This window comes from Aspergillus karnatakaensis, assembly GCF_047715665.1.
Source record: "Aspergillus karnatakaensis strain CBS 102800 unplaced genomic scaffold BJY04scaffold_21, whole genome shotgun sequence".
NCBI lineage: Eukaryota > Fungi > Ascomycota > Eurotiomycetes > Eurotiales > Aspergillaceae > Aspergillus > Aspergillus karnatakaensis.
Window position 1 is genome coordinate 47,005 of NW_027395733.1, and position 25,370 is coordinate 72,374.

Sequence of the window (25,370 nt, forward strand, 5' to 3'; positions counted from 1 at the left end):
GATGGGCCTGTATACATTACGGAGTATATATTAGTGGAGGTTGAGGAGATTTGGGAAGGTACATTTAGTCGTCGTCCACCATCAGGATGCCACAAGGCGAGGAACTATACGCTGTTTGACATTGTTGACTGCATCTAAGGTCAAACATCCAGCCTTTTCTTCTTGCCGCCTTGTATGCAATGATGCAGCCTTAGAACTCCAGTTCAACCTTCATCCAAGGGAAGAGGCTGGACTTGGAGGCTTTTACCCCACTATTACACGTGATCTCATGTAGCGGTGGCCGGCGAAGAGCATAACGTTTGTGTACCATCGAATCTTATCATGGCCTCGGAGAAGAGTAGTTGTCGGTCAGATAGACGAAGTCATATACTGACCCTAGCATACTACCTAGTAGAAATATACGTGAAACTTGGAACTCGTCAAGCAAGGTAGCAGAAAACGGAGTATGAAATGATGTATCACATGACAGTTTCCGTCCTTTGGTTGCAATACCGAGCACCCTAGTAGCGCCTACCCTACTAAGTCTTAGTCCCTTGGAAAATACCTTGAGTATGCGGTTAAATGTATCGAGTGAGAGTGTATGGTTCCTAGCTCGAGTGTGCATTGGGGTTAAATATAGCACTGGGCGAGGATTCTTCTCGTCAGCAGCCGCTAGAAAAGTTTCATGTTCAAACGGCAGAATTCAACCCACGTCGCATCTATGAAGCCAAGAATACTCGGATTTCCACCCACATTTGCTTTGGGATGGTGGGTTGGAGACAGAATAATATAGCAAACACATCTTTGTCAAAACCTTAGCTACCCTGACTACCTTTTCCCAGTCTGGACCTGCTTTCTTTAACCTCTGGCGCAGGCTCGGGAAGGCGCCATATTGGGCTAGCCGAAGCAGGTGACAGTACGGTACGACTCTGGACTCTGCAGCGAAACAACCAACCACCTCTAGCTCCCTCGATCTTCTCCGCCGCCCAACAACATCTCCTTGTTCGGGGCACGCCACTGGGAGTTTTCCTTCCTGTTTTCTCTCCCTATCCATCGGTCTTCGCATAGACTAACACGTCCCTCTTTCCATAATACGCCTCTGTGACGATCATGCTCTAACGACCTCTGTTTTCTTCTGATTCTGGGTAGTCAGATGGTCTTGACGGCCGCCTACGGATTATCGTGCTGACACCCCTCTCGCCTTTGTCTTTGATTAGATAGACATCTACCAGAACTCTCGACCACCCCTTGACTCTACTTTTACATAACGGTCGATAAACTGAGCGAAGAATAAGTTCCTATCCATTAGAACGACGCCACAGGCCTGGCTTCTGCAATCACGACGCGTTCGCGTACCGATCTCCACACAGCCTGGTGACGACAACGAAGAACCAACATGGACGATAACGAGATAAATAACAACTTTCGCCATGGGAGTGGTCCCGGCTCGATCGGTCAATTTTCTTTCGCCCCTGCAACGCGCACCACCGTCGTAACCACTACTACAACTACCACAACCACCTTTCCTCCGCTTTTCATCAAACCGCCGCGCGCTATCAGAGAGCTCGACCCCAAGCTATACCCCCTCGCGTCCTCCCCGACACCCTCGGCCTTGAAAAATCTTAAATTTGATTTGGGAGGGAAGTCGGTGGTATTCAACGAACCAGACGATACTACAGCAACCATAGAGGAGGTACGATAATCTACCCGTTTGCTTGCGAGGAGGCTCTAGACCCATGGCTAACCCACCGCTTCTAGATAACCGAGAAGAATGATGCTCTAAAGGCTTCCAACGGAATAGTTCGATCAGTAACCTCAATCAATTCAGAAGATGGCCAGGCCCCCTGTCAAGTTCCACATCCCAGAGTCTCTAGCCATCCGTCCTCTGTCCCCACAAGCTTAAAGCGTCGGCCCTTGTCAGTCACGGAAACTCGCCAAGGCAATCTGAGGACCCAGTCGACGAGGGTGCCCTCCGAGCCCTTGATTCGTTCTTTTCGATCTCATGGTTCTACGCCACCTTACCCGCGAGTCGCCGGTTTAGCGACCCCCGAGACTGAGCATAGCACTTTCAATCATCGCGAGAGTATTGCGTCAAGGAGGAGAATCCACAGCGCAAACTTCTCCAGGAAAGAGACGCTTCTTCGATCACCATTATCCTCCGAAGTCGAATCACAGGGAGATCTATCAGGCCTACATACTCGGAGAGACCCTTCCCGTACGAGGACGATTGTTTCCGAGCGGAGCAGACAGCTTGGGCGCCCGTCATTGATCGATCAAGTCGAACCAGAAGAACACGATGATGAAAATACACCCACACAACATAATGCCGGTGTTGCCGAAAGCCAAGACACCGAATATCACCCAGACTCGCTCTCTCAGAACCTCTCTATCGACTCGGCATCGCAGCTGACACTTATCGATAATGTTGTCGCACAAGATATGTGCTTGCCCAGTCCAAGTCTATCGCCTGTGGCAGCCATGAACGCTCTGCATGGCGAATCTTCGTTTGAATCAGCAGAAGAACCTGAAGATGAAACGGATTCGAGCTTTGAGAATGGTGATTCTCAGCTTACTGATGTCTCGTCGAAAATGGTCTTGAATGCGCCTGTGACTTCGGCTGCCGAATCGATTCCTGACGTCTCTAAACCGCATTCGAAGACTCCATCGGCCTCGTCTTTAATGGATATTCCGAACATTGTGGATTTCTTTGATTCGGTTCCGGAAGAGATGAAGACGTATCTCATGTATCAACTTCTCAAGCGCTGCCCGAAGCCGACTCTCCATTTTGTCGCCGATGTCGTCAACCCAGCACTAAAGTGCGATTTCCTCACCCTCCTTCCCCTCGAATTGAGCCTAAACATTGTCAAATACTTCGATGCACAGACCATGTGCCGTGCTGCGCAGGTGTCAAAGAAATGGAGACACATTATTAACTCCGATGAGAAGTCCTGGAAAGATTTGTTCGAAAGAGATGGGTTCGTGCTTCCAGAGGGAGAGCTGCAGCGATCAATTAGAGAAGGCTGGGGATGGCAGTTTCCTGGTGGACTTGATGATTATGAAAAAGACCTCAGTTTATCGATCATTAAGCCAGACCCGGAACCTTCTAGCTCCGCTCTATCACCACTTGCCGGCCCTAGCGACCGGTCGACATCTATTAACCGTCGGCCGAAGAGGAAAGCTTGTACTAGGATCTCCAGCAGGAAACTCGCAAAACGAAAGATATCATCTAGCGGTACTGATAATTCTGATCCTTCTGACTGGAGGAGAGACATATCGATGCTGGAAGGCCCGTATGCGGCCGCCAACGCAGCAGCAGCCGCGGTTCCATATCCGGATATCGGCCTCCCGTCCCTCAGAGGGCTTCACCTCTATAAGTCCCTTTACCAACGACACCATTCCATACGTAAAGGCTGGATGAAACCTGGCGTCAAACCCAGGCACATTGCCTTTCGCGCTCACGACCGTCATGTTGTTACATGTCTCCAGTTCGATGCAGACAAAGTCCTGACCGGCAGTGACGATACCAATATCAACGTTTACGATACGAAGACGGGTGTTCTAAAAGCGACACTTGAAGGACACGAGGGGGGTGTTTGGGCTCTGGAATATTACGGTAATACTCTTGTCTCTGGCTCCACCGACAGATCTGTTCGCGTCTGGGATATTGAACGCGCGAGATGTACTCAAATCTTTCACGGCCATACGTCTACTGTGCGTTGTTTGCAAATAGTTCTTCCTGTTGAGGTTGGAAAGAAGTCAGATGGCACGCCTGATATGATGCCAAAGGAACCGTTAATCATCACGGGATCACGGGACTCGAACCTGAGAGTGTGGAAGCTTCCCAAACCAGGAGATCCTGGCTACTATCAAAGTGGACCTCATGCGGATGATGCCGATTGTCCCTACTTTGTTCGTGTCCTTACCGGCCACCAGCACTCTGTTCGCGCAATTGCAGCTCATGGAGACACTCTGGTTAGTGGAAGCTATGACTGTACCGTCAGAGTGTGGAAAACATCTACCGGAGAAACTGTGCACAGACTGTCCGGCCACTCCCTCAAGGTGTACAGTGTGGTTCTCGACCATAAGCGAAACCGCTGCATCAGTGGATCGATGGACAACATGGTGAAGGTCTGGTCGCTAGATACAGGCTCCCTTCTGTACAATCTGGAAGGCCATACTTCTCTAGTTGGCTTATTAGATCTGAAGTGTGATCGTTTAGTCTCGGCAGCCGCGGACTCGACGCTCAGAATATGGGATCCTGAAACCGGACAATGCAAGAGCATGCTGAGCGCCCATACTGGTGCGATCACATGTTTCCAGCATGACGGCCAAAAGGTCATATCAGGCTCTGATCGAACTCTGAAGATGTGGGATGTGCGGACTGGGGAATGTGTTCGGGATCTTCTCACAAACCTTGGTGGAGTCTGGCAGGTCAAATTCAATGACCGTAAATGTGTTGCTGCAGTGCAGCGTGAAGGCATGACTTATATTGAGGTGAGACTTCCGCGATTTCTAGTATACAACTCGGGAGTTAACTATTTCTAGGTACTTGACTTTGGGGCTTCCCGCGATGGTGTTGCAGATGAACAAATGGGAAGACGTATCCTCGTCAACCGATGGGGCCAGGAAGTCAGTGATACCGACGAAGACTATGATCTGTCTGATGCATAGCCGCTTGGCTCCAAGCTACGAACTGGTTTCTATGCTACCCCCTCTGCAGGGCCTTTATTGAGCGGGCCATCTGCTTCATACCCCCCGAAACAACAAGCACAAGTGCTTTCTCACCTAACGACAGGACCACTCTATTACCTTTATGTTTGACACATCGACCCTTCACTATTTACGATACCCATTCTCACGGAATTGTTTACATTTTTATATTGCAAGGCTTTGCATAGCGTGGTTAGCAGCATCCGCCCACTGCGGTTCATGACGGACAGGCGTATTGGTATTGAGAACATATCATTATTGTGTCTAGTATTTCTGTCTATATCAATTTTGCATTCTCATATAATGTCTTTCACGCATGTTCTTGGTATGTGGTGTAAAAGACCGGCAACTCGAATTGCCTCTGGCTTTCTGTCTTGATATCCGTGCTTTTTATAGAGATAAGTTTTATACATTTAGTATGCATTGTGTCCTACACAACAGATATCTTGTAGTCTGTCTCCACGTCCATGATTCGGACGATGCTCGGTAGCTGTTCTATGGCAGAAGGTCAAAGAAGAACCAAGGCAGCAGCAGCACCGTTATACTGTGGGGTAGTCCAGTTAGGGCTGACACAGAGCAATTAGCGAGTCCACGGCGTTTCCGCCGCTGATGAGTGAGTAGAATCGGACACGTCTGCCTCGCTTTGAACCGTAAATCTGCGGCCCGGTGCTGGACGCAAGGACAAGGGCGTATACTGCGCAGCGCAACAAGGCTACAGCAGCTGGCAAAACGCAAGAGTAACGTACGTACGTAATTGTACTGCATCTAGATAGCCGGCGTCCTTCACGATTTCTGGGCACCGAGCCCACTGCTCCCTGTCCCCACCGGGAGAGTATCGTGTGGCACAATCCCCTCCACACGCCCCTCCACACCCCCATCCAAACCGGCTGCAGAAACAATAGCCCAGCGCACCGCACTAACACCCAGAAACCTCCCCTCGCCAAGCGCCGTCCCCGCGCTACATGTGAGCAGCTCACCTAACGCGCCGGGACCCTGAGTGCGGCCGTCTGGTTGGATCTTGGGTCGTAGCGAGTAGAGTTTCTTGTGTAGGGCTGTGAGGCGCGCGGCAGCGGGAATGGTGGTTGCCTTTGAGGTAGAATTCGAGAGGAGCTTATCGACTTTCGAAAGGATGATCTGGTGCGGGATAGCGGATTGGCGAAAAAGGGATAGGATGTTCCGGTCGCTAGTTTTGAGGCCGTGTTCTGCGTCGATGAGGAGGAAGGCGCGGCGGAGTCTGTTATTTATAAATCAGTTACGACGGGGCTTCGAGATTTGATGCATATAACGAAGAACAAGAACAAACTTACTGCTTCCTCCCCTGTAAATACTTGATGATTTCACTCCCCCACTCCGCGCGACTCGCCTTTCCATACCCCGGCATATCAAGTAGCACGATCTTCGACTCGCCTCCTTTCGTCCCGCCAATTCCGAAGGCGTTCATTTCTCTTGTCCGTCCCGGCTTTGAAGACGTCCAGCACATCTCCTTCCCCATGATTGCGTTGAGGAGCGATGATTTGCCGACATTTGAGCGGCCGAGGAATGCGACTTCCGGTTCGATGGAGGAGAGAGGCGTGGTGCGGAATTTGGCTGCGGACCAAAGCTTCAGGGGGCCGTGCCGCGTGGGTGTGAAGAGGTTGTCTGCGAATTGCAGTTGGAGGTCGGTGGGTGGGAGTGTGTCCCAGTAGTAGGAGAGTTGACTTGGTTGGATGTCGCGGAGAGGAGGAATTGGGTCGGTAAATGTTGGTGGTTGGGGTCGTGGTGAGGAAAAGGGGGAGGTTCTGAGGGTCCGGTATGCCGGGCGCTTGATAAGAGAGCGCTCGCAAACGCGGCAGATGTGTATTGAGGGCTTCATCGTGGATTGCTATTATAGAGCGTCGATGTTGAGGTTAAACGTGCTGGTCTGGATGCGCCGAACAGCTTCTAGAGATAAATTTATTAGATAGGCAGGACTGCCGAGATAAATAAGGTACGGCTAAAGCGGGCATGTTTGCCGAGCTCTCCGCGATAAGTCACTCAATGGGCGTCATCTGGATATTCTCCCCGCAGCAGCACGCCTCTCCTAATTACACCACACTTACCTTCGTTGAGATCTCAGAGCTCGCCCGACGAACTTCAAGATGATTAACGCCGTTCTGGTCTTTAATAACAACGGTCAGCCTCGACTGACCAAGTTCTACACCCAGATCGTGAGTGACCAGTGCCTAGTGCATATACGCAACACCGACTGAACAAGAATCCCACCAGGACACCCAAACGAAACAATCCCTCATCGCCCAAATCTACGACCTTGTCGCTCAGCGCCCGTCAACAGCCTGCAACTTCCTTCCCCTCCCACCCCTCCTCGCCCGCGGCGCCTCATCCACATCCAACGGCCCCTCCGATGCCCCAGCGCAAATCACCTACCGCACCTACGCAACCCTCTCATTTATCATGATCTCGACATCCACAGAGTCTCCGCTCGCACTAATCGACCTCATCCAAGTGTTCGTGGAATCGTTGGACCGGATCTTTGAGAACGTCTGCGAGCTGGATTTGATCTTTGGGTTTGAGACGATGCACGCGGTCCTGAGTGAGATGATTGTTGGAGGAGTGGTAGTCGAGACCAATACGGATAAGATTGTGAAGGGGGTCCAAAGTCAGGAGGGCAATCTAGGGAGGAAAAGAGCGGTTCAGGCGGCTAGTTCGGGGGTTGGGAGGGGTGGGTTGGCGGGGCTGGCTGCATGGAGGTAAATCACGGCTTGATATATTGCTCGAGGTGCCTCGCCATTTGACTGGCTTTGCTAGGGGGATTGTGAGTTATGTCTTTGCATTTCGGGGCGTTTGTTATAGGATCTTTGCTACGGCGTTACTGCCAAGGGACTCGATTTAGATGATGTACTATGGGGACATTACGTAGTAGCAACTAGATGAAACAAATCATGGCAGCCTGAAAGTGTTGTCCGTCCAATATCTGTTCCTAGTATGAAGGAGTAGTTACTTAGGTCTTGTATACTTCGAGACTTAGATGTTCCCGATATGGTAAATGTGGGCTAGCCCTATGTCACGTGCTGTAGACAAGTCTGGGCCGGCTCGCTTGTTTTTCCGGACTAGCGCGGCCCACGAATGCAACGGCGGCTTTTTCTCTTGAACCTCGAAATCGTGATCTTTTTCTTCTTTCTTACTCCGTCAATCCCGTCAACAACCTCACCGCGGAATCCAGTCGACAACAATGGTAAGCATATAGCAATTCAATCCAGACTCTCTTCATTTGAATTGAGCTCTCGATCGACTTCGCGATATGTCGTGAGACAAGTTTCACTTCGTTTCGCAAGTTCGAAGCAATTCCATTGATCGCACAATTTCTCTCTGAGAATGCGAGCGTCAGTGATGATTTGGCTGGAGGCACAAGTCGGTCTCACGACTGGCTTGTGTTCTCTCTAGAGTTCAAAGAAGATGCAGCATAGGAGGACGTTTGCTGATCTTCTTTTCTCAATGACAGCCTCCCAAGTCCGGAAAGAAGACCGCCGCCCTCCCTTACCCCCAGGGAAAGGCTTCTGGCAAGAAGGGTCCTAAGGTATGTTAGAAGTCTCATCAGCTAAAACTCGGCGCCGAGCTGAGCGCTAATCGTTCTCTAGAACCCTCTCATCGAGCGCCGCCCCCGCAACTACGGCATTGGCCAGGATGTCCAGCCCAAGCGCAACCTCGGCCGCTTCGTTAAGTGGCCCGAGTATGTCCGCCTCCAGCGCCAGAAGAAGATCCTGAACCTCCGCCTTAAGGTTCCTCCTTCCATTGCTCAGTTCCAGAGCACCCTGGACCGCAACACCGCTGCCCAGACCTTCAAGTTCCTCAACAAGTACCGCCCTGAGACTAAGGTCGAGAAGAAGGAGCGTCTCCACGCTGAGGCCACTGCTGTTGCCGACGGCAAGAAGAAGGAGGATGTCAGCAAGAAGCCCTACAACGTCAAGTACGGTCTCAACCACGTCGTTGGTCTCGTTGAGAACAAGAAGGCCTCTCTTGTCCTGATCGCCCACGACGTCGACCCCATTGAGCTCGTTGTCTTCCTTCCCGCTCTCTGCCGCAAGATGGGTGTCCCTTACGCTATCGTCAAGGGCAAGGCTCGTCTCGGTACCGTCGTTCACAAGAAGGTTAGTTCTATCGACGATTTCATCTGAAATTCGGTACTAATTCATATAGACCGCTGCTGTCCTCGCTCTCACCGAGGTCCGCTCCGAGGACAAGTCCGAGTTCGCTAAGCTCCTCTCCGCCGTCAAGGAGGGCTACGGCGACAAGTACGAGGAGTCCCGCCGCCACTGGGGTGGTGGTATCATGGGCGCCAAGGCTGTCGCCAAGCAGGAGAAGAAGCGCAAGGCTGCTGAGGCTGCCATCCGTGTCTAAGCACCTCGCTTAGATGCAGATCCTTCTCACTTCTTCCACGATAATGACAGATATCCGCGGGTCTTGGGCTCTTCAAAATAAAAGGCATGTGTTAAAATATCCTCACAAAAGCGGGATGGGATCATTTGACCGGAGAACACGGTGTCGGTGTTATATGCTTGCTTTGCTTAGCTTAGTGATGGGTGGAACAAGGAATCTCTTTGGCACCCAACCCTATCCCGAACCGAAACAATCCCAATCCATCTTGATGGTCCAACACCCTGTGTTTCTTGTTTCTTCTCTTTAGTTGCGTTGCAGATACCCATGAATGCTATTTCAGACCTCACCCTGCTACCCCTGTAAGAATCACTAGTTAAGCATTCATGAGTTCTCTGCCCGCTATCCACCCTGCATCTTGTAGTCACGTAAGCAATCTCCATCTCTTCATTCTCTTTGCCTTTGCCCATTGTCAGCAAGGGGATTTGGTACTCGCCTGATGTCCCGCGATGGAAGTGCACTAGACTCGGGATGTATGTCGTACTACCGGCTCATGCTATTAGCTTAGTCGCTACTTCCAACTGAATGAAATTCTGCCTGTCGGCAAGAAAGCCATTTGGAAATCAGGTAAATCTGCCCTGGCGCGCTGAAGCGTATCGTCGGTTGCTCCTTCCACATTAACCATACAGAATTAAAGAATTGCATTCCAGTGCCACGTAAATGGCATGGTAAGTCGCTAAGAGCAACAGGCCTCAAGAACAAAAAGATCGGTAGGTATCCATACTGCGCTCCATATCACAGTAGCTACGAGCTAACTATCTCAGCCGTAGCTATGAGAGGGACCTGGAGGCTAACGAAACAAACAAAGTAAAACCCAACCATATGCAAACCAGATGATGATAATGATAAGACTCGCCCCTTTGACCACCCAATTTTTTGTGCACTCAAGCCTAAGCCATAAATAAAAACAAAGTCAAGCGAAAAGAGAGAAACGGGGCCCCATTTATACATCTTAGCGAAAGGGAAGAAGAGAAAGAACTGAGCCCGCTCCAGACTTAAGCGTACAAGTTCATTGGGGTGGAGAATAAAGAGGCGAAACTACGTCGCTCAGGAACAGAAATCGGAACAAAAGGGGGAATCATTCGGTCGTTAACGTTGTGCAGGAGGGCGTGAAAGTCCTTGTCTAGCCTGTTGCGGTCATTAGCATTACTTGTGAGGCAATTGGTGATTAAGGCATGTATACCTTCATCTGCTCGATTCGAGCCTTTAGTTGGCTTGTGACTTCAGCGGCCCTCTTCCAATTTTCTGCTGGCTCTACACTCCGTGTACCCTGTTGGTCTTCACCTGAAGCACTGCCAGGGCCGGCCATTGATGACCGGGTTGGGCTAGCTATACCGGAATAAGCGGACCCAAAGGTCGGACTGAACTTCCGTCGACCGAGCCCAGGTGAGTCGAGGCCGTTTTCCTTTTCTTCGCTTGGACTAGCAGACGCATAACTCAGCGGTCGTGCGCTTTCAAAGCGAGGGCCCATGTGTAGGCCGCTTCGGGCCATGTGAGCGTGACCGTTGCTCCCAGAGTCTTGGTAGATAGAGCTTGGGTCAGGGATCGCCATGCCGAACTGGTCAGGTGCAGTGCTCGGAGAGTTCAAAGCCCCAGAACGAAGGGCTCTCGATAGCTCACGCTTGAGACGTTCGATTTCCCGTTGTTGTTTCTGTACATTTTGTTCGGCCGCTTCTGCATCACTTCGCGCACGGACAAGCTGTGTTTCCTTGGCCTTGACGCTGAGAACATCTCTTGTATGATCTTCGATAAGCTGAGCATTTTGGTTTTGGAGCTCTGTAACTTGAGAGTTCAGTTTCGTCTTGTCATACTTCAAGTCTTCCACCAGGCGGAGATATCGTTCCTTTTCGAGACGAAGTTCCTCTAGTTCAGCCCGTTCCATGGCTGTGATTCCGCTCACTGCAGGAGCCGCCGGTGCCGGCGCCGGCTCACTAGGAGCCGATGGCTTGGTAATAGGACGGCCTGCAAGCCCTCTACCAAGGCCGAACTTTGACACGGGAGGTTGTGATGGCTGTTCCTCGGACGGGGGTGAGATCACACGCTTTTGTGGAGAAGCTAACCCACCTGGACCACCGAGCTTCTTCTTCAGCGCACCACCTGGAGTTGGCAAGCCGCCAGGTTTCGGTAGGCCACCTAACTTCCGCGTTGCAGGCTTCGATGGCGATGGGGCTGGCTCTTCGGGAGGTGGTGCAGCAGCTGCGGCGGGCTTTTTCAGCCCTGCTGGCTTCTTGGTCCCAACAGCCTTCTTCGCTGGTGCTGGTGCTGCCTTTGGTGGCCCAACAATTGGCTTCGGCCGATCCTTCGCTTTAACCTCTGCTGTTTCGAAATACTCCTTGATCTTGGTCTTTCGAATCTCATCTAGTCCGTCAAGATATGGGGCCATTGTTCGCTCGCCCATGATCTTCATTAATGTACCAAGAATCTCTGCACCTCCTGCGCGATTCACCTCGCTTGAGTCAGTCAGAAGTTTCGTAGCAGCCTCGGCAATCGACTTGATCTCCGTCTTTGCTGGGACCTGTCGGGTTGTCCGGAGGCAACGAATCAAGAACTTCACCGTCTCCTGCTTGACCTGAGGGTTTTTGTGTTTGACGAACTCTAGAATTTCTTCCAAGCAGTCCCCTAAGCTAGTTGCAATGAAGACTGCATCTAGAGCTTGTCCTAAAGCATCAGCAACCGTCTGTTTCTTCTCCTTCAATCTTTCCATAATCGGCGACATGATCGTAGGGCGATACTTGACAAACCCGCTGCGGAGGCCCTTAGCTAAAAGATCCACACAGTTGGCCGCAACAGTCACCACCGCAACGTTCGCATCTTTCATGGACTTGGCGAAGCCTCGAACAACCTCGTCAAAGGGTCCATCCTTGATCTTAGGAACGTTGAGCACCGCATACAGAGCGTCAAGGGCCTCCTTTCTGTCCTTCCATTTTGACGAGGCTAGCTGTTCGTGAAAGTCCTTGGGAATCTTGGAAAAGACATCGACTGGTTCCGCAAAGTCGAAAGCATCAGGCTCAGCCTCTTCTTCCTCTGCATCTTCCTCCCCACCCTCAGCTTCACCGGCTCCGCCGCCGCCGTCGCCTCCACCCGCATCGGCTTCAGCTTGCTGGGCACGTGTGAGTCTCTCTTGCTTTGGCGGTGCATCTTGTTTCACTGCCTCGAATAATTTCTCTAGGTCTCCTTGTTGGACTGGCTTTAGCTCGTTCCAGAACAAAGGCTTCATCGCTTCTTTGAGCCATCGGTATAGCTCTACTGTGAGATTCTGTGCCTCCGCGCGGACGTTCTTATCGGCATGTCCGAAGACCTTAGGTAGGATTTTGAGCACAGGTTTGGGATCGACGATCTTGCATCCAAAGTTATGGTAAATAGCGGTCAGCCCGGCCAGTGTAGCGGCGATGACTTTTGGCACTTTGTGTGATAGCACGGGTATCATCTCCTCGATCACCGGTTCAGGTTTGTCAAGTTCAATGCATAGGAGTAAAGCCTCGGTCGCACTGGCCTTTGCGGCAGGCCTTGTTTGTGGTAAACCTTTTTCCGCAATACCGGCAACCGTCGCTCCGCGCGTCCTACAATCGTGCATTAGCCATACTCCCTCCACGACCTTCTTCGCCTGAAACACAAATCACGATCAGGAAGAATTACCTGGCGCAGGCTGCGGGGCCACCATATTGTAAAAACGCACAGTATGACGCTAATCCATCTTGTTGTGCGGCAACGTTCGAGTCTGTTACTGCTCCCTTCCATAAACCCGGGTCTTGAAGGAATTGTGCAAATATGGGGTCGGATTCGTCGGCTGTCTTCTCGAATTGTTGTTTGGCGTCTTCGTAGCCTCCTTTCCGAACTTTCCAGTTCTATATCGCCGGTATAGGTTAGTGCTTGGCTCTCATCAGAACAATCGCGCGGGGTAGCCGCTAACGAGCCTACCTTGTGTGCAAAACGATCAGAGAACGGCAAGGAGGAGAAGTCCTCCTCTTCGGCCATATTGACGGTTTATAGTGCTGTAAACAGAGTGGGCGATTAGCAGCCTGCGAAGCAAAAATCGCAGGTATGAGCGCAAGGCGAGAGGGTTTTTGAGGGTGCGGAGCGGTGTAGTCGTGAATGGAGAGGATACCTCAAGGATAAGGGATTTGTTTAACAATGAATCGCAGGGCTTTCATGGGTGAGCGAACCTTGGCCTTGCAGGCGATTGCAGATCTTGTGCAAGTGGGCGGAGTGCGGACACGGAGTTTGCCCACAACAGCGTCAACCGGAGGGGAAAGCAAGAACAATAGGTGATAGGTGGTGTCTTGGCCTTTAAGAATGGAAAGCCGACGGATATCGACCGATGTATCAGTCCAATAGATTGAAAGATGGTTGTCCAGTGGGAGTGGGCAGATGAGAGAAGAGGGAGAAGAGGGAGATGCGGTTCCTGAGTAAACAAGGTCGCTGCTGGGGTGACTTGACTTCGAGTCCCGACCCAAAAAGTTGGGCCTTGGCGCTCTTATACTCTGCAGCCCAACCATCCACAATACATTATTCAATAGAGATGATATGAGTGGGAGAAAGCCTGCCTAGAGTTCCATACACATGTAGATTTGTAAATAATAAGACAGTATAATACAGCTTCAACGCTCATTGCTCATCTAAGCCGGCGCACCAGCCCTAGCCTTAAGAGCGACAGTCCTCTCCAGAACCAACCGCCGAATACGCCCAATATGCTCCTCAGGCACGTCCTCACCATTCTCCCTCCTCGCTTCCCTTCGAGCTGTCTTCGCCGCTCTCTTCTCGAAGCGCTTCGCATCCCTCTCTTCCCTTGTCAAGACAAGGGGTCTATCCTCAATGGCCTCGCCAAACGGCGCAATGATGCGCTCAACAACGTGGCGCACGTGGCGTGTCTTCGGGTATCCGGATGAGAATTCAATCACATCGCCCTCGCGCAGGGAGTTTTGTGGATCGGCTACCATGTATGTGGTGGTCTTGGGGTAGGTCTTGCGAAGGTGCTTGTCCCAAATCTTGTGGTGGTGATCAACGCGGACGGTTCGATCCATACGGCCGACGGATACGACTGTGCCGGCCTTAATGGTGTAGGGGTAGCTGCGTAAGGAGGGAGGAACGGCGTATGGTATAGGAATTCCCTGAGGTCGCCTGTTTCGCTTGATCGGTTTTGCCAGTTCTTCCTGCACCACTTCCTGTGACTCTTGATCCACTTCTGGTTGCGCTTTCAATGGTACTTCTTGTTGCTGTGGGATTCCTTCGACAATGGTGGAGTTTAGTCGACGAGGGTAAAGGGCGATTCTGCTGCACTGAAGAGCAGCCGGTGCCTGTGCGGAGAAGATTGATGTTGATCGCATAGTAGCCGATCGTAGGGGCTGCATTGCCCGCAAAATATAACTTGGCGACATCTTGTTCTTCACGGCCAGCTATGGCTCCTTTCCGCTTCAGAGGATATGAATATCAGCTGTCACGGGAGACCGTTCAGGGCCGAGCCAGGCGACACGGGATAGACAGAAAAGTCCCGTAATGTGCCGTGAGCGGATCAGGTAGGCGAAAGGCCGAGGGTTTCGAGTCGGTGGCTTGGGAGTGGGTTGTTTGTTTCTTCTCCTTGGAGTGGTCGGTCTCCGATCCTCAAAGCCTGGAATTTTTCCAAGATCTCGTTTGCACTGTTTGCACCTCCCGAGACATAACCCTCCAACTAGTTACATCCCAGAGTAACTAAGTAACTACAACTCGAGTCGCAACCAACTCATCTCTGGTCCACATATTCTTGTGTATTCCCTCAGAGACGGCCACTTGAGATATCCACAGGAGCATATTTCCATAGTTGTATCGGGCTCATGCCTAAGAGGCTAAGAGCTTCATCGGCCTCAGCGAGCCCAGAATTACGCCATCCAGTATCTAAGCTTGTTAGCATGTTTAACAACTTACGTGCATCTGGACCGGATTCACAGGCCTCGCATTCCGTGACCAAAAGCCCAATCAAAATTTATTTCTCATGTTAATGTTCCCCGAGTCCCTTCCAAAAGCTTGGAAAGTAGGTAGATTGTGGATAACGACCTATGGTAAACCTCCACCTCCCAGCAGCATAGCACAAAATTCGTTCACGAGGACTGAAACTGTACAGCTTCACCTGTTACGCAGTAGAAGCTGTGTAACGGTGCCTCTTCAAAACTGTGTATTGACGCCGTACCTTCTTGCGAGTCGTTGTCTCCTCGTCTCTATAGGTGAGTTTCCCCGCTTCTCAGTAGTTGTGGCGGAGCTGATATATCGCCAGTGTGTAGGCTACACAATGGCAGGGATCAGCAGTTACTCTAAATAATCTGACACTCTGACAGCTTGCATATGCTGCAGCTCTGCAGACTTGCGGGGTCACCCTGGGGTATTGACCGTTTTCTTCTACCCTTGCCCAATCCACTATTGAGAGCACCAACGCCGTCTAATGTCGGCTGTCAGCCAGCCCAATCTCATCTCGATTGTGTTACCGTGCGTCTCTTGCAGGACCTCGATCAGAATCGATCCCTGCCATTCTTGCTACATGCAGCTCCTCTTCATCACCCCGTGGTCTATGACTTTATGCCTACCATTTTCTATTCAGGAGCTCTCCTACGTACTTCCCCGGGGACTTTGCTTCGATGCTAAGAAGAATGGGCAACCTCTCTCTATTCTTATTGACTTACAGGCGAAGAATATGTCCTCAATCAATGAGAAACATGTATCCTCTCGGCTGACCACAACTTAATCCTTGCTCTAGCAGACGAATACCGTTGCGGCTCGAGCAACTATTTCATGCAAACTTCGTGAAGCCCAGTTGCAGCTGCCAAAGTCTCGTTATGATGCCACACCAACCACAAATCAGCGATGATCCATGCCTCCGACATTACGTGACTAGACGACAGATCTGACTTGCTGTCAAAGAACGTCCACTCGGAGTGACCGAAACTTGTGTCTCGATCAGTTTTCGAGCATACACGGCAGTGGCCTGCTCAAGGTGCTGTGCTATACCTGCCAGACCTCACGGCCCAATCGCCCTCCCACTCACTCAAGGCCGATGAGTTCCATCATCCGAGAATGGGGATAACATAGATGCAGCAGCGACAGCAGGAGAATCTGACAGGCTTTCCGTTTCGTTTCCAGGCAGCCTTGTCAACGCGGGGTATAAGAAGAGCAGGCAAATCTCCCGCCCAGAGCTCTGCCCTTGACGAGATCACAGCACTTCCCCACAAGACACTCTTCTCAACCCACAAAGCTCCCACCACATCCAGACACACATACCCCTACTCCTTCTTAACCCCATCCCAACCCTAAGCAAGTCAAAATGACCTCCGCCCTCCGCGAAGCCAAAGATACCCTCACCAGCGCAATCGGCAGCAAGCCCACCATCAAGAACAAAAACGAAGGTGGCTCCGGCGGCACCGACTTCACCCTCACCCACGGCAACCACGCCGTAACCGAGGTCCATGTCTGGGTGGACAAAGGCTCCGCCAACTGGTCCGACAGAGACCTCGTCAAGGCCATCCAGGTTACCTGGAGCGACGGCAAAGTGAGCACAGTCAAGGGTAACAGCGACAATCACAACGAAGCGATCTTCTCCTTCGAGGACGCGGAAAAGGTCAAGGATATGACGCTACATACGGGTGATCGAGTCGATAAGATTGCGTTCAATACTACCCAAGACAATGACTTCGCAGCTGGGGGTGAGTATGGGAGTGCGCATGATCAGAAGGTGGGCAACGGGGTGCTTCTAGGGTTTAAGGGGTCTTTTAACTCGGAAGAGCTTATTTCATTGGGATCAATTTTTGATGAGGACCATAAATAGGCTGTCCTAGATATCGAGATGGGCAAGGTTCATCCGAGGTACTTCAACGTGCCGTTCCTTGGGCTATCTAGCAGATTTGTCTGGCTAGCGAAGGTTGTACTTCAACATACGTGCCTTCTTGGGTTAGCGAAAAAGCAATCAAACTATTATTTGAGGGATTTGCTTCTTTTTGATTGAGTGGCTTACCTGAAATAGTGTAGTGATTCGCGGGTGATATCAGGCAATGGCAGGGTACCGCGAGAGGAATCGGGGGCCTTTGGAGCGGGCTGTGTCGAAGTTTAGGGCATACGATGCTTCATGTGTGTGTAATGTAGTGGCTACTGTACATGAAGGGCGAGATGATGTGGGATGATGATCCAATAGGTACTTATATGATTCAACCTCAGCGGGTATGTATTGATCTCACCACATATATACTACTCTGTAGGACTTCTCTACTCTAGAATGTAGATAGGAGAGACATACCTAAGTCAGCCCCTTACTAGGTAGGCATGGTATGATACGAACGTATGTTCAAGTCAAGAATCCTTGTCATTTCTTTCTCCGCCTCCAGCCACAGATTCATGATGCTCTCACCGTTTACTCTTCCCTCCACCAATCCTCAATCTACCCAAGTTCGTCAGTCCGGACTTTTGCCTCTGCACCGCGCCTCCACCACCCAAGATCCCTCCTCCCTTCCCTCCAGCACCACTACCACTATCCGCAGGCGAGGAACGACCACCATTGTTCCCGCCGAATCCAGCCTTCGGCGTCTCAGGAAGGCTCTTATCTCTCCGACTCTGATCAGCTGATGCTAGCGCGGCCGCTAGAGTTGGATGGCTGAGATGGGTTGAGCGCGAAGAGGGGTCGCCGTCATAGCGGGAAGCGTAGGGGTGAGAAGGGCGGTGCGAGGAAAGGGTTTTCTCCTGCACGGATTTAAATTTGTCGAGAAGGTCAGTCCAGCGGATTGAATTTTCGTCGCGTTTGAGGCGGGCGCTGCTACGGTCGTAGGTTGATGTTGTGTTTGATGAGGAGGTGGTCATTGATGTTCTTTGGGTCTGAGTTAGTATGCATATATTAAGTGTAGGGAAGGGTGACATACAGGCGTGGTCCTGTGTGAAGGAGGCCAATGTTGCTAACGCTGTTGAGGCGGTTCTTGAGAGCTGCGAAGGCTGAGCTTTGGGGAAGGAGCATAAGGACGCCGTAGAGGCATTTGTAGAGATAGGGGTATCTTTCAGGCTCGAGTAGCTGTAGGCGGAGGTCTAGCGGGGTTAGTACTCAGTATTTTAATATCGGTGGTGTAGTCAAGGCGTACAGGTAAAAACAGGGGACTCCAAGAGCTGGACCAGTTTGTCAATCTGAATCAACATGTTGATTGTCATCTCGAGTTCAGCACTACAAGACGTCAGTTGTAGCTAGGCCACTACCGTGACATTATAACTTACAAAACTTGTAGAAGATTATAGGCCTGTTCATAAGCCTGTGCGAGGAGGCACAGAGAAAACGTTGAAACAGCATTATGGCACCATGACTTGAACAGAGCCACGAAGAATGTCTGGCCATCCTGATTTAGGTCAGCTTCGGTGTCTATCATGATGCGAACAGCTTTCAGTTACCCTTGAATCCAAGTTTCGCAGTCGCTTCCTCAGTTCTGATAATTCTGGCGCAGTGATTAGGTTGTTATTCAAATTCTGAACCATGATACTGGCAAACTCGATATCCTTAAAAGCAGTGTTAATGAGCGAGATCTCTAGTATAGAGGGATGCGCACTCACATCTTCCTTTTCAAGACAATCTGCAAGAGTTCGATAGATGCGTTCTGGGCTAAGGTTTAAGCAGAGTTGCCGAATGATCAGATTTCCGCGGACTTCGAGTAAACTTCTGTCGGTGGAAAATAGCTGCAGTAGATTGATCATGAAAGACTTGAAATAGCTGTCTTCGCTGTTCCTGGATATCTGCGACAAAAGTTGCAGGTCCTTTGTAACAACTGTCTCTGCTGGGTCAGACAATGTCTTGAGAAGGGCAGGAAAGATCGCGTCGTTAAATGCTGCAACCTTCTTTGGTGCCTTGCGGTGTAGCATTAAAAGCCAAGAGAGAGCAGTCAATCTGGTAACCTCATTCTCATTGAGGAACTGCAAGGTGAGGGAACTAACAGCGGAACCGTAATCGAGCTCTGCAGGAGGCGTTGGTGGGGTAGATATGATGCTGTTTCGCGGCGAAGCTTTTCTAGATTCAGTAGCTGGTGCATCGGGCCTACCGCTAGGTGTAGAGGCCCTTCGCTCAAGGAACTCTCTGGCAGATATTGGGGGAAGTTTGGAAGTCGTGGTCTGTCTCGAATCCTCCGATGCATCTTCAGACAAAGACAAGCTGAAGATATAATCTAAAAGCGACGTATTCACCTTGGTCGCCGCATTCTGTACTTGTTCTGAGCCGCTCGCTAGTGCTGGAAGGACCTGGTCGAGAAGCCGTGGAACAAAGGGAAGAATATCCTCAGGGCTTATTTCGAAAAAGCTATCAATCCAGCGCAGTGCGGTCAACTGCATTTCCTCATCTGCAAGAATTGTGAGCGGCTAATCTTGACTAAGCGTGTTCGAGCAATATTCACCGAATGATGTGTCGACAAACCCCACGAGAATATCGAGGATCCTTGGGTAGTCGATCTGAACGTCTTGCCCGGGTATCCAGTCACCATCAGTATGTAACCCATCTTCCTCATCAACAGATCCACCCTCTGAATCTTCAATTGCGTTATCTTGACTATCGGCATCCACGGCAATTGTTGGATCAGTGGCTAGACTCGTGCTGTCGCTCGTGACCGATTGCCTATTATCGCTTCCCCGTCCTTTGCGACTATCCGCCAGACCTTTCTTCAGGCGAGCAATCCTTTTGATTTCCGCCAGAAACCTATCTAGGAGACCTTGTGTTGCAACATTAACGTCCCTGTTCGGGTCACCCAAGAACTTGATCAACCCCGCCAGGAATTCTGGTAGATAGGAAACCAGCTCCAAATCTGGAATAGTATCCAACAGAGTCAGCCATGACACTAGAAACGTGCGAGTGAATGCGCTAATGACATGTATTCGTTCTTTAAGTAATGGTATAAACTTGGGAAGCGAGAATGCGGTGGGAAGTTCCTCGTTCAGACCCTCAGGGTCAACAGACTGCTTTTCAGATAATTGTAGCACGGAAACGTGGTGGGCTGCCGATTCGGAAACAATATCTTTGACGAGTCGATCAAGCAATTCAGCTCCATTCTTAACTGACAGCTCAGAGTCCGAAGCGAGCTGTTGATGTGTTAGAAGATGTAAGGCGTAGACTGAACATGTGAAACTTGCCTTGCTTAGCGCATCGAAGATCTCGTTGAAGAATAGCAGTATCTCTCCTTTTGCAACCTTGGCGATGTTGTACATGCTCTCGCAGGCGTAGTATCTGACCCTCGCATCTTGATCCGTGAAGCAGGCTAGTACCGGCGGGACGATTTCCTTGAGATAGGGAGCCACTCCTTCCTAAGGTTCCATGTATCAGAATCGATGAATCTATCCGGCAAGCCCATTTAACTCACAGATCCTAGCGCTATCGAGGCCGCCGCAAGTCCGATCAAACCACCATTTCTCGCGTGGGGCTGGTGAACCGCGTAGGCGTAATCGTGGCATAACTGGTCAACGATTTTCTGTATAACCGGATGGTCACCTCTGAAGGCGGAATCTCGAACGACTTTCTCGAGCCTATTTATCGAACAATGATCAGCACTCAAAATTCAAGCAGAGAGCCAAGCATTGAGCTGTAGCGATGAGATTCGGACGCGCGTACTCTAGAGCTCCCTGCTTCCTCCGATCGTAAAGCTTATCATTCAGCAGCCGCTGGATTGAGTGATCCATTGCTCAAGCAGTCATAGACAGCAACATTCAGGCTCTAGGCCACTATCCTCATGTTGGGAGCCGTCAGCGTTCCGGCGGTGAGATCAGGAAGGCGATGGACGTCTCGACGAAAGGCAGCTGTCGCTATCTCGTAGCGGCGTGTAATCGACTCCGAGGATTTAGCTTTTGGTATGACAAACAAACAAAGAGATGAAGAAGGCCAGTTGAAAGGCTCTGCCACGCCGTGCAAAGCTAATGTGGGGAGCAGCCACGGTGATGCGTTGGCAGGGATGTGGAGTGACGTATGGAGCTCGTGCCGCGCTTATCTCCGAGCACAGACCACAGTTACTACCACAAGTACACCATGAGATGAATTGCCAATTAAGCATGTCTATTCTTATCAAAACTTGTATAATACCTATTCCAATAGCTCGCTAATCAAATATCCCAGCAAGGTCCAGAACAACTCTGTCGATGGATCACCTACTCCCGCTCCAATAGTCAATGCGCCATAAAATACTCCAATACCCCAGGCCCCAGGGGGCCCTGCCCTAAACGATGCTCAATGACTGATATATTGGAAAACGGCCGAAACATCTTTCTCTTGGGTCTCCTGTCGGATCAGCAAGTCCTGGATCTTGCTGAGAGGGCCGCTCTCTCCGCTGTTCACGAAATGGTTCCAGGAGCTGGTATCACCATATAGCATAGCAGGGGCCTTTATATACTGCGTTCCATCAGGCCTGCATCGCTTGCATTTGAACGTGTCGTGCGTATCGCTGGCGGTTTCGGGTTTGAACTGGAACAGCTCACGCAACGAGTCGAGTGAGAAGTGTCGTTCAACGTCCTCGGCTGAGTCCACTACGCAAGAGGAAAGTGATTGCTTGTGAGACTGACGCTGGAAGATCTTTTCCTCAATAGATCCGGTAGCAATGAAGCGGTAAACAAAACAGTCTTTTTTCTGACCGTCACGCCAGACTCGCGCAAGTGCCTGCTGGTCAGCCGCTGGGTTCCAGTCTGGGTCGAACAGAACCAAACGGTTGGCACCGATCAAGTTCAGACCACAACCTCCAGCTTTACTGCTGAGAAGGAAGACGAACTCTTCGCCGTTGGGGTCGTTGAACTTGTCAACCAACTTCGATCGTTTCTTCGCGTTCATCGTACCGTCCAGCCTCAAGCAGCCGTATGATCTCGAGCGACAAAGCTTATCGAAAACATCGAGCGTCTGCGTATAGTTGCTAATCAAAACAATCTTGTCATTTGTATCCTGACGAATTCGAGCCAACATGCGGTCAAGAACCATCATCTTCCCTGAATACCAAGGTCTAACATCTCTGTCCCGTCCCCTCGCTTCGACGGGGACATAATCATCTGGAAATGTGTGCTCACAGCCTGGAAGATCATGTGAAAGGTTGAGCAAGTCTGGATGATTACAAAGTTTCTTCAAAAGCCCAATCGCTTTCAAAGGCTGGCTTCCCTTGCCTCGGAGTAAACTCTTAATCTCAGGGCTGTCAATGAAATGTTTGTAGAGACCGTATTGGAATTGTGACATGTTGCAGAAAACAACGTGCTCATACTTGACTGGCAAGTACTTCGACAAGATGTCATTTGTTCGTCGGATAATGAATTTGTTGACGATGCCAGAAAGCTCCACGAGACGCTCATCGCCCTTCTTCCGGTCTTCCTCTGTACCTGCTGCATCTCTTCCTCTGAGAATGGGTATCTCGAACCTCTTTCGGAACTCTTGTTGTGACCCAAGCAAGTCAGGATTGGCGAAATTGAGGAGCGCAAAGTATTCTGAGAGATCATTTTGGATGGGTGTTCCTGACAAAATCACTCGGCGCTGCACGTTCAGGCTGTTGAGTGCTGTCCAAGTCAAGCTCTCTTTATTCTTCAGTCGATGCCCTTCATCGCAAAGCAGCAGACCAATTGGACTATCCTTCAGCGTGTCGACATACATCCGTAGGGTCTCGTAAGAAACGATAAGTACCGGCCGAACAACAGAACGGCCAGATGCCATTGCCCATTGCTTCAACTGGCTTGTGAGCTCTGTCTTCGAAGCTTTCCCGTCCACTGCGAATGGCGTAATGGTTCCTTGTCCGAGCCATTTTCCTACACCAGTAAGCAGATGTCTAAGATTGGTCCGTTTCTTCCTTACCAAGTTCATTGGCCCAGTTTCCAACTAAACTAGACGGACACGCGATAACGCACTTCTGAATGACCGTCCTTCCAGCCTCGGGTGACTGCTTCAAGAGTGTCCACATCAATGAGATGCATTGGAGCTACCTTCGTTAGCCTTGTTCAGATTGAGAAATTGGCTCAGCTTACCGTCTTGCCGAGACCCATTCCATCTGCCATGATACATCCACTAGCATTCTTGTCGACCATTCCGGTAGTGCAACGATAAAGGAACTGAACAGGTTACTCGGAGCTTTCTACAGAGGGCTATGGGCCAATATGCTTACCTTGACACCCTCCACCTGATGTGGACGTAAAATCTTTGCCAATCTAGGATCAATCACAACCGGAACCTTTGGTCGTTCCTCCACCTTCTTCTTGAGACCAAGGATATCCGCCAAGCTTTTATGCACCAGAGGCTCATCCAGCTCTGTTTTCTTGTCTTCGCCATCCTCCTTCGGTTCCTCTGCTTCGGACTCATCGATATCATCGACAGTTGGATCATATAGAACGATCGCAAACTCTCCACTTGGGTCGTGTAAAGGCTTCACGACGAATGTTGCGCCCTGCCTCATTCCCAAAGTCGGTGCGGGTCGGGAACTGTCATATGTGCCAACCGCTTTGTTCAGCAACGGTACCTTGAACCTCTGTTTAAAGGCGAGATCCTTGTCCTTCGCCTTGAAAACGGGGAATCTATTGACATCTCGAGTCGCCAGCGCCAGCCGTTCCTCGTTGGTGTATGGCTTCGCGCTGCCGTCATCTACACTTCCATCGGCCCCAGCATAGTTCACTTTTCTTCGTTTCCTCGCTGGCTTCTCAGAGGCTCGGGTTGGTGTAGCTGATCCAGGGCATCTGAATGGTTTCGAAAGGCGATCGACCGAGCTCGGGGTTGCGCTGACACGCGAGGGTGTAACATCGCCACCGGTCGAGAGTCGTGGTCGATACCTTCATCATTAGTTTCATTTTCATGTCAGTTTACAATGGGTATGTAGCTCACATTTAGTATACCAGCCGCTTTCCTTCGTCGACACAGCTGAAAGTTGAGTGTCGGTGATGGATTTGCCTGAGTTCGCCTCCGACGCGTGCTGCCTGGGCGCTGCCTGGCGTCCACAACGCCAAAGCACCGCGTAGTCACGTGTAGATAAGAACTGCCCCAATGGGCCCCCGCACCGCATAGATGCGCCCACCATGCATCATGCATGTTTGCCCTGGATGTTCCCTGCGGGTTGAGGGTATTGCTCATGTCATCAGACTTTTGGGCCGGCTATATTAGCGGCGCCATAGGTATAGTCATTGGGAATCCTCTTGATCTAATCAAAGTCCGATTACAGGCAAGCAGTTCGGCCAATGGCTCAGTGTCGCCTCGGCATTTGAGCCGCTTTGAGAGCGCCAGCTCTCTTGTACGAGGTATGTCATCCCTGTGTAACTGCGAGGTAATTTCGAAGCTTACAATGTCTGTAGGTTCTGCGGCTCCGATTCTAGGTTATGGAGCGCTCAACGCTCTACTTTTTGTTTCGTATAATCGGGCATTGATGTTTTTGGATAACTCAGTCGTTGATCCGACAAATCCTCAAAACTGTGCTCTATACAAGCTCTGGCTCGCCGGTGCGCTAGGCGGAATTGCGAGCTGGACTGTGTCATCCCCTACTGAATTCATTAAATGTCGAGCACAGCTAGATGCTCGCCCTGGGGTGTCGTCTTGGACTGTCGCCAGACACATCATTCGTGGCCGCGGATGGACAGGACTGTACTACGCCGGTGGTGTGACTTGCGCGAGGGATTCTATAGGTTACGGATTCTAGTATGTGCACCCTACCTAGCTTGTCCTTCCAATCTTGCTGTCATGCATTCTCTGACCAAAGATTCAGCTTCTGGTCTTACGAGTATTGCAAGAGGCTGATGTCCTCTGGGGAGGTGGAAAGCACGAACAGTCTTGCCTTAAAGGTTCTTCTCTGCGGTGGCATCGCGGGAATCGTGACATGGGCATCCGTATTTCCACTGGATGTGATCAAGACAAGACTGCAGGCGGCCACAATCGAAGCTCCCACCGAAACTCGCCCTTTGTTACACTCACATAGCAATAACAGACCTATGAATTCCACCGAGCTGGCGAGGGAAGTATATCGAACGGAAGGGATCAAGGCATTCTATCGCGGTATAGGCGTCTGCAGTCTCAGGGCTTTCATCGTCAACGCTGCCCAGGTATGCTCTCAATGGTCACACCATCTGCGTCTTATGCTAAATGTTAACCTTCATACAGTGGGCTACATACGAGTGGCTGATGAGACATTTCCAGAACACAAGATTGAGCGAACCACTATGAATTCTAATCTAGACCACATCGTAGACTGTCGTATTAAAATGCTCTCATGAAATAGAAAGGTGTCGTTTACACCGCAATACATTGGTCTTTCCCCAAATTCTTAGACTACATATGCCGAGTGTGGCCCGAACGTGACGCCGAGGCGGATATA

The 25,370-nt window shown here is 50.7% G+C and overlaps 7 protein-coding genes across 7 annotated transcripts; 3 read left to right on the forward strand and 4 right to left on the reverse strand.

Moving 5' to 3' along the window:
- Window positions 1-951: 951 nt before the first annotated feature.
- BJY04DRAFT_187692 (F-box/WD repeat-containing protein) lies at window positions 952-5,132 on the forward strand. The gene is made up of 3 exons (XM_073711084.1): window positions 952-1,672; window positions 1,738-4,473; window positions 4,525-5,132. Exons 1-3 carry the CDS (start codon window positions 1,376-1,378, stop codon window positions 4,648-4,650), a joined length of 3,159 nt encoding a protein of 1,052 aa, XP_073571755.1. The 5' UTR covers window positions 952-1,375; the 3' UTR covers window positions 4,651-5,132.
- A 3-nt stretch (window positions 5,133-5,135) lies between these two features.
- Window positions 5,136-6,568, reverse strand: BJY04DRAFT_187693 (translation initiation/elongation factor MRX8). The gene is made up of 2 exons (XM_073711085.1): window positions 5,997-6,568; window positions 5,136-5,923 (listed from the first exon to the last, which is right to left on the reverse strand). The coding sequence occupies exons 1-2, from the start codon at window positions 6,539-6,541 to the stop codon at window positions 5,473-5,475; spliced, it is 996 nt and encodes a 331-aa protein (XP_073571756.1). The 5' UTR covers window positions 6,542-6,568; the 3' UTR covers window positions 5,136-5,472.
- Window positions 6,569-6,806: 238 nt separating this feature from the next.
- Window positions 6,807-9,063, forward strand: BJY04DRAFT_207154 (60S ribosomal protein eL8; the record flags this gene model as incomplete). The annotated part of the gene is made up of 5 exons (XM_073713820.1): window positions 6,807-6,875; window positions 6,934-7,377; window positions 8,168-8,242; window positions 8,304-8,813; window positions 8,863-9,063. 5 exons carry the CDS (start codon window positions 6,807-6,809, stop codon window positions 9,061-9,063), a joined length of 1,299 nt encoding a protein of 432 aa, XP_073571757.1.
- A 618-nt stretch (window positions 9,064-9,681) lies between these two features.
- Window positions 9,682-13,512, reverse strand: BJY04DRAFT_187697 (putative spindle pole body component). Its single transcript, XM_073711086.1, has 5 exons — window positions 13,205-13,512; window positions 13,018-13,091; window positions 12,736-12,944; window positions 10,283-12,659; window positions 9,682-10,227 (listed from the first exon to the last, which is right to left on the reverse strand). Exons 2-5 carry the CDS (start codon window positions 13,072-13,074, stop codon window positions 10,189-10,191), a joined length of 2,682 nt encoding a protein of 893 aa, XP_073571758.1. The 5' UTR covers window positions 13,075-13,091; window positions 13,205-13,512; the 3' UTR covers window positions 9,682-10,188.
- An 81-nt stretch (window positions 13,513-13,593) lies between these two features.
- On the reverse strand, window positions 13,594-14,667 carry BJY04DRAFT_187699 (uS17 family ribosomal protein). The gene has a single exon (XM_073711087.1). It carries the CDS (start codon window positions 14,472-14,474, stop codon window positions 13,716-13,718), a length of 759 nt encoding a protein of 252 aa, XP_073571759.1. The 5' UTR covers window positions 14,475-14,667; the 3' UTR covers window positions 13,594-13,715.
- A 1,429-nt stretch (window positions 14,668-16,096) lies between these two features.
- BJY04DRAFT_51803 (uncharacterized protein) lies at window positions 16,097-16,993 on the forward strand. The gene has a single exon (XM_073720553.1). It carries the CDS (start codon window positions 16,385-16,387, stop codon window positions 16,883-16,885), a length of 501 nt encoding a protein of 166 aa, XP_073571760.1. The 5' UTR covers window positions 16,097-16,384; the 3' UTR covers window positions 16,886-16,993.
- A 464-nt stretch (window positions 16,994-17,457) lies between these two features.
- Window positions 17,458-25,238, reverse strand: BJY04DRAFT_207156 (DNA-dependent ATPase RAD54; the record flags this gene model as incomplete). The annotated part of the gene is made up of 14 exons (XM_073713821.1): window positions 17,458-17,914; window positions 17,967-18,126; window positions 18,180-18,259; window positions 18,310-18,428; window positions 18,481-18,585; window positions 18,640-19,415; window positions 19,470-20,148; window positions 20,200-20,366; window positions 20,471-20,582; window positions 21,308-22,830; window positions 22,877-23,000; window positions 23,047-23,130; window positions 23,184-23,790; window positions 25,234-25,238. 14 exons carry the CDS (start codon window positions 25,236-25,238, stop codon window positions 17,458-17,460), a joined length of 4,998 nt encoding a protein of 1,665 aa, XP_073571761.1.
- Window positions 25,239-25,370: the final 132 nt, after the last annotated feature.